This window comes from Gekko japonicus, unplaced genomic scaffold, assembly GCF_001447785.1.
Source record: "Gekko japonicus isolate JY-2015 unplaced genomic scaffold, Gekko_japonicus_V1.1 scaffold4673, whole genome shotgun sequence".
NCBI classification, from domain to species: domain Eukaryota; kingdom Metazoa; phylum Chordata; class Lepidosauria; order Squamata; family Gekkonidae; genus Gekko; species Gekko japonicus.
In genome coordinates, this window is record NW_015160971.1 from 34,460 (window position 1) to 51,361 (window position 16,902).

Sequence of the window (16,902 nt, forward strand, 5' to 3'; positions counted from 1 at the left end):
TGGCAGCATGGGGGAGGGGCTCCTGCCTTCCCCCTATGCTGTTTTAAGAACATCAGAAGAGCCCTGCTGGATGAGACCAGTGGTCCATCTAGTCCAGCCTCCTGTCTCACACAGTGGCCAACCAGTTCTTCTCGAGGGCCAGCAACAGGGCACAGAGGCCCAGGCCTTCATAAGAACATAAGAAGAGCCCTGCTGGGTCAGAGCAATAGTCCATCTTGTCCAGCCTCCTGTCTCACACCGTGGCCAACCAGTTCCTCTAGAGGGCCAACAACAGGGCAGAGAGGTCCTTCCCCTGAAGTTGCCTCCTGGCTCTGGGATTCAGTAGTGCCTCTGAATGTGGAAGTCCCCCTCAGTCACCATGGCTAAACTTGCTGAGGTCACCATTGTTTACATGCATGTTGACTTTCTCAAAGAACTCCACAAGCCAGGACTTCCCTTTGCAGAAGCCATGCTGATTTTCCCTCAGCAGGGTGATTTGTCCCTCTACGTACCTAATAATTCTATCTTTGATTAAAGTTTCTCCTAATCTGCCTGGGACAGCCATTAGCTTGAGAGGCCTGTAATTTCCTGGTTCCCCTCTGGATCCCTTAAAAAAAATGTTGTAACATTCGCTACTCTCCAGTTTTCTGATACAGAGGCTGAATTTAGTGATAGGTTACATCGTTTGGGGAGGGCGGAGTATAAATTAAAAAAATTAATAAATAAAATAAATATACAGGTTGGTAGATCAACCATCTCACATCTGAGTTCCCTAAGAACTCTCGGGTATATGCCACCAGGACCCGGAGATTATCGTTTTTTTAATTTCCCTAGTCGGTCTAGAACTTTATCTCTGGTCACCTCAATTTGCCTCAGTTCTTCAGATTCCCTTCCTGAAAATAGTGGCTGCGCCAAACAGTTTCCTGAGCCAAAGTGGCATGGAGGGAGAAGTTAGTTCTACCTTTTGCAGGTGCACATGAATGGAATACTATACTGCAGGGCTATTTTTGGGCAGGAACGCACAGGAACGGAGTTCCGGCTGGCTTCAGAGTTGGCCACGCCCACTACAGCCAAAACCTCTGCGTGCGTGGCTACAGAGGGAAGGCCTGGAGAGCGACCCCCCCCCCGCAACTCTGAGGCGGGGGGGCCGGGGGAGGGCCGGAAGGATCGGGGGGCATCTAACTGCCTCCCCGTGCCTTCCCTGGCCTGTCCAAGGGCTGGCTTGCCCAAGCTCCCTGCAGCTGCGGGGCACCCAGGCAAGCCAAGGGAAGGCATGGGGTGTGGCCTATTATACTAATGAGTTCCTGCTGGGCTTTTTCTACAAAAAAAGCCCAGCTATACTGCCTGTTTTGTATGCAGCATTTGAATTTGGGGAGCGATTTCATTGCTGCTCACACCCCACCCTTGGCCACTTTCGTCACCTGAAAGCCGTGTCGTTTATTCTAAGAGATCACCGAAAAGGGATTCACGTTTGTTTTTGTGTTGCTCTCAATCCCTAGGCACATCAGCTGTTGAATCGGTGTCCTTGAACTTGCCTCCAAATGTGGTGGAGGGATCTGCAACGGCCCACTTTTCCGCCCTCGGTAAGTTCTTGAAAGGTTGGACTTTTTATGTCCTCCTGTCCGTGTCTTGTACCTGAAGGCCAAAGTACAGCCACAGGGGGTTGAGCTCCTCCACACATGCAAGTGCACATGAGCACACGGACACACCATTTCCCCGGCAGAAATCAACTCCCCCCCCCTCTCAGCTGCTGTTAGCCACGGTTAGGGGCAGCTCCCCCCCCCCCCCCCCTCTGGCGTATACCAGCTTTTGGGGTGAGATTTCTGTCAGGGAAGCTGTATGGACACAGGGAAGAAGTAAACCCCCCTTTCCTAGAATTGTGGTCCAGATCCAAATCCTATCTCCCACCCCCCACCTCCCATCCATACTTTTTAAGCATTGGATCTCCAGACATTTTCTTTAATGATGGATTTCTCCGAAATGGGCCTTTTTCGCACTGGGTTTTTTTGCTCCAGCTTGGCTACTTAACTGCATTAGTTTTCCCCTTCCCTTTTTGTTTGCTGTTGGTCTGGATATGTAGCTGAGAAACAAACCCTGCTCCACCTATATTGTGACAGTTAATTTACACAGGCAAAATCCAAAGAGTGAACTTAAGAAAAGCCAGTGTTGGAACAGGCCAATGTCCCATCCAGTCCAACACTCCGTGCCACACAGTGGCCAAAACCCAGGTGCCACCAGGAGGTCCACCAGTGGGGCCAGACGCCCAAGCTCCAAGGATAGAGAGCATCACTTGCCCCAGACAGAGTGTTCCATCAACACCTTGTGGCTAATAATATGTTCATCCAGTCTCCTCTTGAAGCTGCCTCAGCTTGTAGCCGCCACCACTTCCTGTGGCAGTGAGTTCCATGTGTTAATTACTCTTTGGGTGATGGCTTGTAAGCAGGGGTAATTTCGTAGAAAAAGAGGTGCAGAAGCTCATTAGCATAACTTATTAGCATAACTTATTTGCATATACCACACCCCCTGACATCACCAGAAGTGTGTTAGAAGGCAACACCCACCACTCAGGCTCCACTGGACTGTTTTGGATTGCTAGCTATGGGGGGGGGGGGGGATGTGCAGATCTGCCCTCACAGAGGAGGGAGAGCTTGTACCTGAATAAAACTTGGTCTTAAAGGTGCCACTGGACTGTTTTGGATTGCTAGCAATGGGGGGGAACCCACAGATCTGCCCTTACAGAGGAGGGAGAGCTTATACCTGAAGGCAGGCTCCGCAACTTACCTGGCTGCTCCTCGTGGCCCTACTGAGGGCTGCTGGGAGCAGGGGGCGGGCTTGTTGCATGTGGCCGCCCTGGGTTCCTTACTGCTGGAGCTCTGCTCCTGTGCGCTCCCGCAGGAAATGACCCCTGCTTGTAAGGAAATTAAATGCTCGTTTGAATGGGAAGTGAGGAAGAAACCCTGTGGGCAGGATTCTGTTCTGTGTTTGTAGCTGAACAGAAATAGCACGAGTTGTCATAGGAATATTGAGCTGTGTGAGGCATGAACTTGTGGGGAATGACTGCTTATGTGGCAGAGCTGGCAAAGAGAATGCCAAGGGTGGGGGGGAAGAGAACTTGCTTTATCGAAGACAGGTTCATAATCACAGGAGTAGAAGCAAAATAATAACAGTAGCAGCAGCAGTAGTAGTAGTAGTAGTAGTAGTAGTAGTAGTAGTAAAGAATACTTTCCCTGGACAAGTGGCAGGGTTTCCAATTCTGGCTTGGGAAATTCCTTGAGATTTGGGGGTTAAGCCTGAAGAGGGCAGAGTTTGGGAAAGAGAGGGAGACTACTGGGGACTGTGAGCCAGTTTGGTGTAGTGGTTAAGTGTGTGGATTCTAATCTGGGAGAACCTGGTTTGATTCCTGTTGGGTGATAGTGAGATATTGAAAAAATGGTATTTAGCAGAGATAAGATAGTCCAGCAGAGTAAAATAATTCAGACTCATGTGTGATTAAAATATAAAGTTTTTACTAAATTCTAGCATGGGAAGGGTAACTGAAATGAAAATAACAACAGAGCATAATTGGCTACATCCTTACTCTACAAAGACAAAACTAGAAGAGAGAGAGTATGGCTACTCTTCTTGTTCTTCAGAACACCAAACAAAGATGGGAAGAGAAGCCATAAAATGGTAATATACCTTGACACTTTAGTCCCAATCAAATTCCTAGATCAGGGAGAAAATTCCTGGGCTTTCTACAGCTAAAGAACATTGGTTACATGAAAAACATGTGACTTCCTGTGAGTAACATAAACAAACATTTAACCCCAGATATACTGAGTGTTTTCAACTTGTAATACCCAACAATTCCCCACTCCTCCACTTGCACCTGGCTGGATGACCTTGGGCAAGCCGTAGTTCTGATAAGAGCTGTTCTCTCAAGGGCAGTTCTATCAGAGTTCTCTCAGCCCCGCCCACCTCACAGGGTGTCTGTTGTGGGGAGGGGAAGGGAAAGGAGTTTGTAAGCCGCTCTGAGACTCCAAGTGAAGGGTGGGGTATAAATCTAATCTCCTCCTCCTCCTCCTCCTCCTCCTCTTCTTCTTCTTCTCCCTCCAAAGCAGCCACTTTTCCCCCCAGTGGAAGTGATCTTTGTCAGCTGGAGATCAGTTCTAGTTCCGGGAGATCTCCAGGTCCCCACCTGGAGATTGACAACCCTAAGTAGCCAGCAAATTCAGCATCCCACTGTGGCTGTGCCCAGGCCGTGCCTGGACTTGCCAGGGCTGGTCTGTTAGGACAGACCAGTGGAGTTTCATCCTCCTTAGATGGCCAAAGAGAGGCCAAAGAATGGAAGGGAAGGAGCGGCCTTCAGGTAAAGAAGGAAAGGGCTCGTGTCACTGGCAGGCAGCAAGAGGGCGCCCTCTGCAGTAAGCAGGGAGCAACACGCCCCGATTCCTTTACAAAGAGGAACACAGTGCACCCCCAAGAGTCCGAAAGCATGCTAAGCGGCCTTTGCACAAGCCGAACTGACCTTCTGCGATCGAGGCCCATTCTGCATCTAGCATTTGCTCTGCTGTCTTATCAAACCCATGTTGGAACAGAAACTCCCCTCTACACTGCATGCTGGTTTCACTCTCTTTGATTGTCGGATTTTATGGTAGCCGGTTTCCGCATGCCGGTTTCACTTCCTTTGATCTCTCGGTTTTATGGTACCGTCTGCATAGATTTATGGCCCTTTTATGGTCATTCAGGGGTGACTCTGGAGTTAGTATGTCGGCCCCTGAGGTATTTGAATGTGGTTTTGAGTCACAACTTTTTCTTCTCCAGTATGGATTTGGTAAAACAATGGAGCAAATGCTAGATGCAGGGTGGGCCCCAATCTGGTGTGTGTATGTGTGGGTGTTCCTACATTTGTGCCACATTCAGCATGAATGCCTGACTTCCAATCTGAAGGCATTCACCAATTTCCAAGCTGTGTGAATTCTCATTGACTCCCGCCCCACAGGTGATGTTCTGGGCATGGCTCTGAGCGACACAGAAAACCGTCTCCAGATGCCTTCAGGGTGTGCGGAACAAAACATCGCAATGTTCCTGGCCAATCTCATCATCTTGAACTACCTGAACGACACCCAGCAACTGACAGAAGACAAAAGAGCCTTGTTCATTGGACGCCTCTCCAGTGGTGAGTGACTGTCAAAACTGGCTCCGGGGAGGTCCGTGGTCGGGGTTTTCCACACGTCTCTTCTGATTGCCGTAGCTGAAACATGTTTGCCAAATGGGGACAGGCTTGTAGAGGTTCCCTGTGGCAGTTGCGGCTGTTTAATACGCCACAGCAGCAACAGGTCTTCTGCACAGCAGGTTTCCCTGGTAGTATTTTTTTTTAACTCAGCAGTTAATATAATTAGATCAACATACCGTTATACCAAAATTTGCATCAGGTTCCCTGAATTCCCAAGTCTGGTGTAGTGAAGTGGTTAAGAGCAGCGGACTCTAATCTGGGAGAACCGGGTTTGATTCCCCACTCCTTCACATGCAGACAACTGGGTGACCTTGGGTCAGTCACAAGTTCTCTCAGAGCTATTCTCTCAAGAGCAGTTCTCTCAGAACTCTCTCAGCCCGATCTACCTCACAGGGTGCCTGTTGTGGGGAGAGGAAGGGAAGGCGATTGTAAGCCACTCTGAGACTCCTTCAGGTGGTAAAAAGTGGAGTATAAAAACCAACTCTTCTTCTTATTATTATAAAAAAGTAAGTCTCGAGTCCTTCTTTCCATATATTCTCTATTCTTTTCCCCATATACCTCTGCAAGGAAAGGGGCTAGAGACTTTGTAAAAAAATGAAGTAAAACGGTATATCGATATTTTCAGACTGTGTTGGTTTACAGTAGAACAGCCTTTTAACCCCATTATGCTACACTACTTCTCTGAAGTATACAGGTGGTCTTGAAAGTTGTTTCCCTCAAAATTCCCTGGATATTTTGCTCCAAATGCCCTGTCAGGCAAAATTCAGTAACTTTCCCGTATGAAAACCTGAGCTTTGAGCCAATAATACTTTGCATTTATCCAAACATCAATTATACACTAGAGCAAATGTCTGCAGCTTATTGTTTTGTGTGTGTGAAGTGTCATCAAGTTTGACTTAGGGCAACCCCAGAAAGGGGCTTTCAAGGCAAGTAAGAAGCAGAGGTGGCTTGCCAGTGCCTTCTTCTGCAGAGCCTTCCTTGGTGGTCTCCCATCCAAGACTTGGGGTGACCCCAGCGAGGGGCTTTCAAGGCAAGGGAGAAGCAGAGGTGGCTTGCCAGTGCCTTCTTTTGCAGAGTCTTCCTTGGTGGTCTCTCATAAGACTTATGGCGACCCCAGCAAGGGGCTTTCAAGGCGACTGAGATGCGGAGATGGTTTACCAGTGCCTTCCTCTGCACAGCCTTCCTTGATGGTCTCCCATCCAAGACTTGTGGTGACCCCAGTGAGGGGCTTTCAAGGCAACTGAGAAGCAGAGGTGGTTGGCCATGGCCTTCCTCTGCAGAGCCTTCCTTGATGGTCTTCCATTCAAGACTTGTGGTGACCCCAGCAAGGGGCTTTCAAGGCAACTGAGAAGCAGAGGTGGTTTGCCATGGCCTTCCTCTGCAGAGTCTTCCTTGGTGGTCTCCCATCCAAGACTTGTGGCGACCCCAGCAAGGAGCTTTCAAAGCAAGGGAGAAGCAGAGACAGTTGGCCATTGTCTTCTTCTGCAGAGCCTTCCTTGGTGGTCCCCCGTCCAAGTACTAACAGAGCTGACCCTGCTTAGCTTCTGATATCTGATGAGATGGGGTTGTACCTGCCCACCTTCCATCCAATAGTTTAGTGTTACATGCCCGTTAGAGGGGGGAAAGGGTGGCAGGGGAAACAAAGCAGGTGACACGTCAGGTTTTGGGCCTTTTCCTTCCACTTCAGGATACCAGAGTCAGCTGCCGTACAGACGCCCCGATGGATCCTTCAGTACTTTTGGGAGCCAATTTGAAGAAGGAAACCTGTGGTGAGAATCCAGAAACTCCTGCTTTGGAGGAGACACTGCATTGCCAAGAGGGCAGAGGTCCTCAACATGGGGCCCATTGGCAACATGGGGCCTGCCAACAACTTTGTAGGCACCCCCAAGTGCCTTTAGAAAGTGGGCGGAGCTATGTGGGGCTTTCTGTGGTTGCCAGGTCCCCCACCACAGCTACTGGCAGGGGACGGGGGCAGGTAGGGTTGCCAGATCCAGGTTGGGAAACTCCTGGAGATTTGGGGCTGCAGGTGGGGAGGGCGGGGACCTCAGTGGGTTACAATGCCCTAGAGCCCACCCTCCAAAGCAGCCATTTTCTCCAGGGGAACTGCTCTGTATAGTCTGGAGATGAGCTGTCATTCCAGGAGATCTCCAGGCCCCACCTGGAGCCTGGCATCCCTAGCTTTTGCCCAGCGGGGCATCTAATTGGCTGTGCAGATTAAAAGGCTTCTGCCTGGAATGTTGAAGAATTGCTATCAGAGCCATCTATAACCTCCCACCCTGACATTTTGTGGCTGGATCCGCCTCCTGTGGCAGCCATTTTGTGATTCACTCCACCTCCTGCAGCAGCCATTTTGTGTTTGTGCCCACCAACCTGTGTCAGAATTCCAAAGGTGGCCCCAGGCTCAAAAAGGTTGGGAACCCCTGCAACAGGGTGTTGCTTTTTCCTACACAGAGGGACGGGCTCCCCAAACTCAGTGACTCAGAGGAGCATGTGGGGTGGATTTGAGGAAGAAGCCACGCTGTAGAGTCCTCCAAAGCCCTGCTCGGCTTGAGGAAGAAGCACCTTGCAGTCAGTGTTCCCTCGAAGCTGACTTAGTGTGAGCTAGCTCACAGTTTTTTTAGCCTCAGGCTCACAGATTTTTGTCTTAGCTCAGGAAGGAGGGCTCCAGAGCAAACTAATTGATGCAGTAGCCAAATCACTCGCTCACAACTTTAATGCCAGTTGCTCATAAAGTAGAATTTTCACTCACAGGACCCCGCAGCTTAGAGGGAGCATTGCTTGCAGTGCCCGGGGCTGAATGCCTGGGGTTGTCCTTCTGGTTTCGAGGTAGGGTTGCCAGATCTCACCTTGATCCCGGCAGGGGGCTCCAGCCCAGCTCCTGGAGTCTTCTGTCGTGTGTTCAGGGTGACATCACCCAGACGTGATGTCATCGCACTGGGCACGTTGTTCAGGGGATTCTCTAGCATTCGGGTAAAAACTCTGTGGTCACCATAGAGTTTTTACCCAAATGCTAGAGCGCCGCCCCCCCCCCCAACACACAACGTGCCCTGTGTGATGATATCACCTCTGGGTGACGTCATTGCGCTGAGCATGCTGGGACTCTTTGTGGGTGGGGCTCCCCCTGCTGGCTAGCTGACCGGAGGTTGATTGGGGGCCCCCAAAACTGGGGGAAACCCCAACCCCATTGAGGGAATACAGGTATTCCCCCCCCCCACACTTTTGCCGTGCCTTATGCACAAAGCCTGTAAGATGCATAGACATTGTAAGGGAGGAGACTCTGGTCCAGGCGTCTGCCCCCCCTGCCGAGCGTGGTCCCTGTCCCTGACTCCACTGTGCTCTTTCCATTCAGGGTCACCGTTCTCACCTACAAAGCCTTGGCAGAGAGCAAGAAGTGGATATTCATAGACGACAACGTCCTGGACCGAGCCCTGACCTGGATCGCAAGCAAGCAGGAGGCAGACGGCTGCTTCCGACAGGCTGAGGATGTGTTCAATAATGCTGTGAAGGTGATGATCTCTGAACGACGCGGGTGCAGGCACCCAGTCCTGATTTCTGTCAGCCTTTGGACGCCTGCAAAATCCTCTCCGCCTTATTCGTAGTCATAGACTGTAACGCCTCTTCTTTAGGAATCACTATTCCGCTCTATGCCATGGGTGCAGGGCCCTCATTCCTTACTAACGAATGTGCTCTTTTATGTGAAAGTTGCAAGTTCGATTCCCACAGACATCAGTCCGAACTGAACTCCCCTCCCCCATTTTTGTTTTTTGTTTTGCTTTTGATCTCATCTTTTCTGTACGGGAGCTGACAAACACCAATTTAAATCCCACAAATTAGTTGATCAAAACCTCCACCCAGCATTATAGCAGCAAAATTCAGTGAAGTTGTTGCGGGATTACCTCAACATACCAGGCCCAGTCTGAAGCCTGCCCCACCCCCCAGGCCACCTCCTTCTGACTAGCTGCACTACACAGAGGTTTACTCATGTGTCAGAGCCGATCCTTTCCCACTGTCTTTCACCCCAAAAATGTTTGCACAGAGTGCTGCAAGTCAGTGAAAGAGCAGCACGGGTTCCACGGAACACACCGTCTTTTCTGTGGTGGGCAAGAGGGTGTGGAGACCATTTGCCACACGTTTCTTTTACGCTGTGGTCATCTCTGCCCAAAGAGGTTTTTGTAAGTGTCTGAAGCGCTAGGAAAACCTGGATAAACAGGACAGGCGTATACCATATACCATGTGCGATAGCAACACCATCATACCCCATTCAGTGATGGGAGGGGGGGAACCTGTCTGCACACTAATGTATGGGGGGTAAAAAACCTCTTCCTTGCAGCTAAGGTTGGTGACTCCAGTTTGGGAAATTCCTGGAGATTTGGAGGTGGAGCCTGGGGAGGACAGAATTTGGGAAGGGGAGGGAACTCCACAGGCAGGTGACGCCACAGAGCCCGTCCTCCAGAGTTGCAATTTCTTCCGGGGAAACTGATCTCTGTGGTCTGGAGATCGGTTGTAATCCAGAGAGGACTCCAAGCCCCACTGAAGGAGGGGAACCCTCGCTGAAGCCGTGAGGCTGGGCTTCCTGGAGGGGGGCTGCTGCCCCTCAGCTGGTAGGTTGGGAGCCCCCCCCCCCCAACGAACACACAGGAGGGGTGAAAACCAGCCACAGAGCTGCGGTTCCCTAAAATAAAAGTGAGTACAGAGTATAGAGATCCAGTTTGGTGTAGTGGTTAAATGCACGGACTCTAATCTGGGAGAACCAGGTTTGATTCCCCACTCCTCCACTTGCACCTGGCTGGATGACCTTGGGCAAGCCGTAGCTCTGATAAGAGCTGTCCTTGAAAAAGAGCAATTTCTGTCAAGAGCTCTCTCAGCCCCGCCTACCTCACAGGGCGTCTGTTGTGGGGAGGGGAAGGGGAAGGAGTTTGTAAGCCGCTCTGAGACACCTTTGGGTAGTGAAGGGCGGGGTATAAATCCAATCTCCTCTTCTTCTCTCAAGAGCAGTCCTCGAAAGAGCTCTCCAGCCCCACCTCCCTCACAGGGTGTCTGTTGTGGGGAGGGGAAGGGAAAGGTGTTTGTAAGCCGCTCTGAGACTCCTTTGGGTAGTGAAGGGCGGGGTATAAAGCCAATCTCTTCTTCTCTTCTTCTTCTTTTTATTTGGACAAAAGTGTTGTGGGGGGAAAGGGGGACTGAGAAAACCACCACTCCATCCCAGCCAGTTTGGTGTAGTGGTTAGGAGTGTGGACTCTAATCTGGGAGAACCGGGTTTGAATCCTCACCACGGCTGTTGATGTGACTGTGAGTCAGTCACAGTTCTCGCAGAGCTGTTCTCTCAAGGGCAATTCTCAGGAGAGCTCTCTCAGCCCCACCCACCTCACAGGGTGTCTGTTGTGGGGAGGGGAAGGGACAGGGATTGTAAACCGCTCTGAGACTCCTTCGGGTTTTGAAGGGCGGGGTATAAATCCAATCTCTTCCCTCCTCCTCCTCCTTCTAATTGTCTGAACTGGTTTTTCATTTAAACAGGAAGAAGGAAATTATACCCTTCTGCTGACTGCCAAAGTTGCCGTATCACTGCTGGAGGCTGGGCGTCCAAGCTCGGTATGAATTCACTCTGATGCTAGGTTCCACTGTCCGTTTTCATAATTTCTCTGAAACGCTTTTTAAAAAAAAACTGCGGCAGTTGCTATACAATCTCTCATTGATGCTGCAGCCTGAGCATTGTCCAGGAGAAGTCCAACAGCCAGCTCCCACTCACCACGTCGGGGTGGCCAAACTCGCTTAACGTAAGAGCCACATAGAACAAATGTCAGATGTTTGGGAGCCGCATGAACAGATATTACACGTTTTAAACTGGGAATTATGCAGATTTGCTTTTTAGTAACATTAAGTGAGACGGCCCAAAATAATAACAAAAGCGGTAAAAGCAGATATTGATAATGATACCTATTCGTCCAATGATACTTTGTTTGCTGATAATATTCAGCTTCCCCAGCCGCCCTGCCGGGAGCCGCACAATATGTGCGAAAGAGCTGCATGCAGCTCCCGAACCACAGTTTGGCCACCCCCACGGTAGGTCCGCAGTGCTGCCCCTTAGCTACAGTTCTGAATAATTACACACTTTGCCATCTCCCCTGGGAATATTTGCTAAAAATAAAGGGGGACGATCTCTTGGGAAGTCCTTATAAGCAAACGCTTGCTTGCTTGTTTACTTCAATATATTCTTTTCCCCCCTGCTTTCCCAAAATCTCAAAGGGGTTCATAAGCATAAAACTCCATTTACGAGGCATTACAAATACGGCATCATCACTGAGAATATCTAACTCTCGACATGGCCACAACTGTGGATACTTAAATCCGGAGTCCGGAGCCACAAGCAGACAAAAGAACAGGTCTTTCTACAGATCAAAAAAATGCCCCAGTTTGCAGACAAATCTGAAATATAAAAAACATGGGTTTTTTAAAGACCCCAAAATAATAGAAGCGGCACTTGTAGCTTTAAGAAACAAATGCCCTCTGTGGTTGTCGCTCTCCCAGCATCTCTGGGTCTCACCTGCGCTCTTCTTCCTCGGCCTGCCCTGCACCTGCTGCTTAAGCCACTGGCTACCAATTAAGTACCGGATCATCTACCAGCTGGCCTCTCTGCCACTGCTACATGAGACCATCACAGCTCAGCGTCAGCCAACTTATTATTCCGGCTGTAGAAACTGGAGTTCAGTGTGTTGCACTGCCCATTTTAAATGTTTTAAATTGGTTTTATTATTTGTTTCATTATTTAAAAATTATATTATACTTATTGCCAGGGGTCATTTTGTAGAAAAAGAGGCGCAGGAGCTCATTAGCATAACTCATTAGCATAACCTATTTGCATATGCCACACCCCCTGACATCACCGGAAGTGTGTCAGAACAGAAGGCAACACCCACCGCTCAGGCTCCCCTGGACTGTTTTGGATTGCTAGCTATTGGGGGGTGGGGGGAGAATGTGCAGATCTCGCAGAGGAAAGAAGGCTTGTACCAGAATAAAACTTGGTCTTAAAGGTGCCACTGGACTGTTTTGGACTGGGGGCCGGTGTGGGATATATAGTAAAACAATAAATAAATAAATGTGTCCCCCCCCCCCCCTTGAGGCAGGACGCCACTGGGGCTCTCCAATCCCCTCTTCCTGGGTAGGATCCGTGTAATGGACATCCCTCACACCCAGTGGGGCATCTTCTCTCCGGTCCCACCCTCCCACCTTACCCTCGGCGGGGCTGTTGCCCAGTCTCCAGCCTCCATTCCCTGCCGGCACACCAGCCACTGCTGGTGCTCCTGTTTGCCATTTCCTCTCTGCTACCACCATTGGCTTCCTCCGTGCTCTGCCACGGCACGCCAGCCTCCCTCCCGCACCGAGTGAAGGATGCCCCGGCGGCATTGGCAACCCCCCCCCCCCCCGCCCCCCCCCCCGGCGCCCCGGGGGCCTTGGCCCCCCCCCCCCCCCCGGTCCACCGAGTTTCACCCCCCTTTTTCTCTTCCACCAGCCATCCTTCTCCACTGCTAAGCAATGCCCTCTCTGAGCTGTGGAGTCTTGTGAGCGAAAATTCTACTTTGTGAGCTTCTGGCGTTAAAGCTGTGAGCAAGAGATTCGGCTGCTGCATGAATTAGTTTGCTCTGGAGCCCTCCTTCCTGAGGGAAGACAAAAATGTGTGAGCCGGAGGCTAAACGACTGTGAGCTAGCTCACACTAACTCAGCTTAGAGGGAACACTGCTGGTAAGTGTGAGATTGCAGACACCATCCCCGGACACGTAGAGAGGAGATAGCTTCAGTTATAAGCCCTGGCTGCTTTAATCTGGCATCTACAGTCTTCATCCATCAAGAAGGTAAGCATCTCGTTCACGAAAGAACAGCAGACCTCCAGCTTTCAAAGCAAAGATAATCCTTAGCCTGAAAGTGCGGAGCCATGCTGTGGCTCCCAATGACTTTTGGCCGAGTTCAACTCTGACAGACATCTGAGACACAACAACGGACTCCCATTATCCTACATATAAACTGACATAGGTGGTGGAGAAAAGATTCGGAGATCACCAAAATCCAGACAGCGACCCCATATAGTAACTGGTGTATTGATTTAGACTTGAACACCTGAATTGCACTGGGGAACTTAGCCACATAATGCACAGAGGCCGAGACAGACAAAGGGATTCTTTGTTTCCAAAATTCCTAGTCATCAGGGTGCCTTGGACTACTCTGCACAAAATAGGAGGTCTCTCCTTCATGGGTAAGTGCCCCGAGAACTTTGATTCCTCTGTGACTGAGGCCAGCGTCTCCCTCTTCCCTTTAGTACCCGGTGGTGCAACAGTGCCTCTCTTGCTTGGACGCGGCTTCTGCCAGGGGTGTTGACGCCACCTATGAACAGGCTCTCCTGGCGTATACCTATAGCTTAGTTGTGGACGAAAGACGATGGCAACAGTACTTGGAGGCCTTGAAAAGTTCAGCCACTAGAACAGGTAAGTGATATTTTGATCAAGCAGCGGGCTGTATGGTGGAAACCAGGCAGGGTCCCGCCACTGTCTTTCAGCTTTGCCTCTTGATATGCCTAGAGCTGGTCTTCCTCCTTCCTGTCTGATGTCCAGAGCCAAAGTGAGGGAAATGGGGTCTTAGACTATGCCTGCCTGTTCTCTTCATGTGCCCCGTGCCTCAGTTTCCCTCAACCTACGGGCTTAACCCTTTCAGGGAGGGGCTGTGGCTCAGTGGCAGAGCATCTGCTTGGTGTCTGGAAGGTCCACAGCTGAACCCACGTGGCATCTCCACTTTAAAGGATGAGGGAGTCGGTGAAGTTCCCCCTAAGCCATGTCGTCTTGTGAGCAGCTTGTGAGCTGAATGGTCTACTAGCCTTAAAGTTGTGAGCGGGCCTACAGTGCTCCCCTTTATAGGGCCTTCCTGCAGGCACCGGCTGAGCACCGTGGAGGCCACTACAGGCTTCTAGGCTCATCAGCCTAGGTCGTAGCAGGGAGTCAGTCTGCAGTGAGAATGCCACGTGAAATGACAGTCTGGGGGTAATCCAGAACAGAGATAGGAGCAATTCTGGACAGGTGTCAGGGCCCCCCAGAATGCAACTGTGGCTTAGCCCTGCGTGGTTGCTTGCCCACCTTCACCAGAGGTGCACTGTTGTCTGCTTCCCAGGTCGAAAGAAGATTGCTCCAAAGCGTTGTGTGCGCTGTAGTGCATGCCAGGAGGGCACTGCCTTATGCGCTTGATTTCTGGCATGCTTCCCCCAAAACGTTGGCTACCGCTGCCCTAGAGTAGCGTTTCCTATCGTTTTAGGTATGGGTGGCCCACAAGTCCAAATTTGCTTAGTACTGTGAGCCGACCCAATGTTTCCCAACCTGTGACTCGCACCTCTTTCTCTCCTCCTCTCGTTTTCCCATGCACTGAACAGCTCCTACCAACTCTCCAGCCGTTCCCCCCTTTCTCCCAGCAACTACCGTAAAGTTACTCATTGCCAGGCAGATTCTCCCCTGCCCACTTATCGTTGAAAAGGGAGGCAGAAGGGAAGAATGTGAGAAGGTGACAAGGAGAGAAAGGATGTTGCCAAGGGTGGGAGCGGCCCTCATAGAGGGCTGGCCTGTGAACCACTTTCAGGTGCTACGGGACTACGGTAGCCAGGTCCCTACCTGTTACCAGCAGGGGGCTCAAGATGCTGTCCGTGAGTCTTTGGCATGCGCACACAATGACGTCACCCAGAGGTGATGTCATTGCACAGGGCCTGTTGCAGGGGGATGCTCTAGCCATAGAGTTTTTTCCTCGAATGCTAGAACGTCCCCCCCCTGCAACGGGCCCTGTGCAATGACATCACCTCTGGGTGACATCATCACACTGGGCGCATCAGAGCAGATGGGGCTGCTCAGGGGCAGGGCTCCCCTCACCAGGCAGTTGAGCATCGGCAGATTGGGGGCCTGGAAAGCAGGTAAACCCCTGCCCCCATTGGGGGGACAGCAACCCATTTTGAGGCCCAACCCACAGGTTGGAAAACGCTGCCCTAGAGGGAAAGGGCAGGCCACTAGAGCAGTGTTGTATCCCTCCTCCTTGCTGATCTCTTACGCATTCCCAGGAGACCTGCTCCACTGGGAAAGGGAGAGCCGGCCGGCCGCAGAAGCCTTCCCCTCCTTCTATCCTCGCGCCTCCTCGGCGGATATTGAAATGACTGGCCATGCCTTGCTGGCGTTCCTCCGCCAACCCAGCCTGTCCCAGGAAGACCTGACTTTTGCCTCGCGGGTCGCTCGGTGGATCGTCAGGCAGCAGAACGCCTACGGAGGCTTCGCTTCTACTCAGGTGAGTGCGCTTCCCCACAGTTCCAGGGCGGGGCTTGAAAGCAGGGCTGGCGTCAGCACATCCGAAGGGGGGGCAGCTGCCAGGCCAGGACTTCTGGTGGGGCCTACTTGCCCCTGACCCCCACCCACACACCTCCCCAGCCACCTGCCGGTACCCGTGCTCCCAACTGCCCAGAGTCACTGAGGAAGGGCATGTGGGAGGTGCACGGTGGCCATCGCAGGTGGTACAGGCAACAGTGCATGAACGGCGGGAGGGCTGGTGAGCAGGAGAAGGATGCACAGGCAGCTGGGGACATGCAGATGTGGGGGTAGAAGGGGGGCACGAGGGGGGCCCTGTCTGTCCAGGCCCCCCAAAAAACTGGGAACCTGCCCTGCTTGAAAGTTCTCAGCCTCATCCCAGAATTAACACACAGGGAAAGAACAAAGTCAGAGTCCAATGGCACCTTTTAAGACCAAGAAAGTTTTGTGCGCGCGCACTTCGGCAGACGATGAAACAGAACTAAGCTTTTCCTTCTTTTGATCTGTTGAAAAAACGTGTCTTCACTGTTTTGCAGGCTAATTTAACAAACCACTCCTATATATACAACTACGATATGTAACTCCATTTCATCATCTGAGGAAGTGTGTGTGCACATGAAAGCTCACACCTTGAATAAAACTTTGTTGGTCTTAAAAGGTGCCACTGGACTCTAAGTTTGTTCTATTGCTTCAAATCAACACCTTGATCTCTCTTTACACAGGGAAAGGTCTCTTTTTGCCCACTATTTTCAAAAGCTATTTGGGGGGGGGGGGGAAAACCAGGAATCATAATTATTTGTTAGAACTCCTTAGATCGTGAGGGTGCTTGATGCTTTCCAAAGTGACATCAGCAAACTAGATACGTCCAGGCCTGCAGGGATTTACAGTGGGAATGTCACAAATCATCTGAAGGGGCCACTCCACGTATTTCCTTCCTGGTGCAAACAGCACTTTCAGCCACTTACTGAAAGTGCTGTTCGCACTAGGTAGGAAATGTGTGGAGTAGCCCCTTTAGATGTTTTGTGACGTTCCTCCGAGCTGTGTATTGTGAATGAAAAACATATGAGATTGTTACCAGTTTGGTGTAGAGGTTAAGTGCGCGGACTCTAATCTGGGAGAACCGGGTTTATTTCCCCACTCCTCCACTTGCACCTGCTGATGTGACCTTGAGCAAACCCTAGTTCTGATAAGAGCTGTCCTTGAAAAAGAGCAGTTTCTGTCAAGAGCTCTCTCAGCCCCACCTACCTCACAGGGTGCCTGTTGTGGGGAGGGGAAGGGAAAGGAGTTTGTAAGCCGCTCTGAGACACCTTCGGGCAGTGAAGGGTGGGGTATAAATCCAATCTCTTCTTCTTCTACCAGCGCTGTTTGTCATTGTAAATTGTGTCAATGGTT

General features: G+C 51.0%; 1 protein-coding gene across 1 annotated transcript in view; it reads left to right on the forward strand.

The window, feature by feature from the left end:
* Positions 1-16,902, forward strand: part of LOC107122384 (ovostatin-like) — a gene marked incomplete at its 5' end in the record, with an annotated part of 58,498 nt that overhangs the window by 32,766 nt on the left and 8,830 nt on the right. Inside the window, 7 exons of the mRNA XM_015425478.1 lie at positions 1,479-1,562; positions 4,961-5,137; positions 6,882-6,963; positions 8,544-8,700; positions 10,709-10,783; positions 13,503-13,668; positions 15,273-15,493. Coding sequence (XP_015280964.1) covers positions 1,479-1,562; positions 4,961-5,137; positions 6,882-6,963; positions 8,544-8,700; positions 10,709-10,783; positions 13,503-13,668; positions 15,273-15,493 — 962 coding nt within the window. The remainder of the gene's footprint in view (positions 1-1,478; positions 1,563-4,960; positions 5,138-6,881; positions 6,964-8,543; positions 8,701-10,708; positions 10,784-13,502; positions 13,669-15,272; positions 15,494-16,902) is intronic.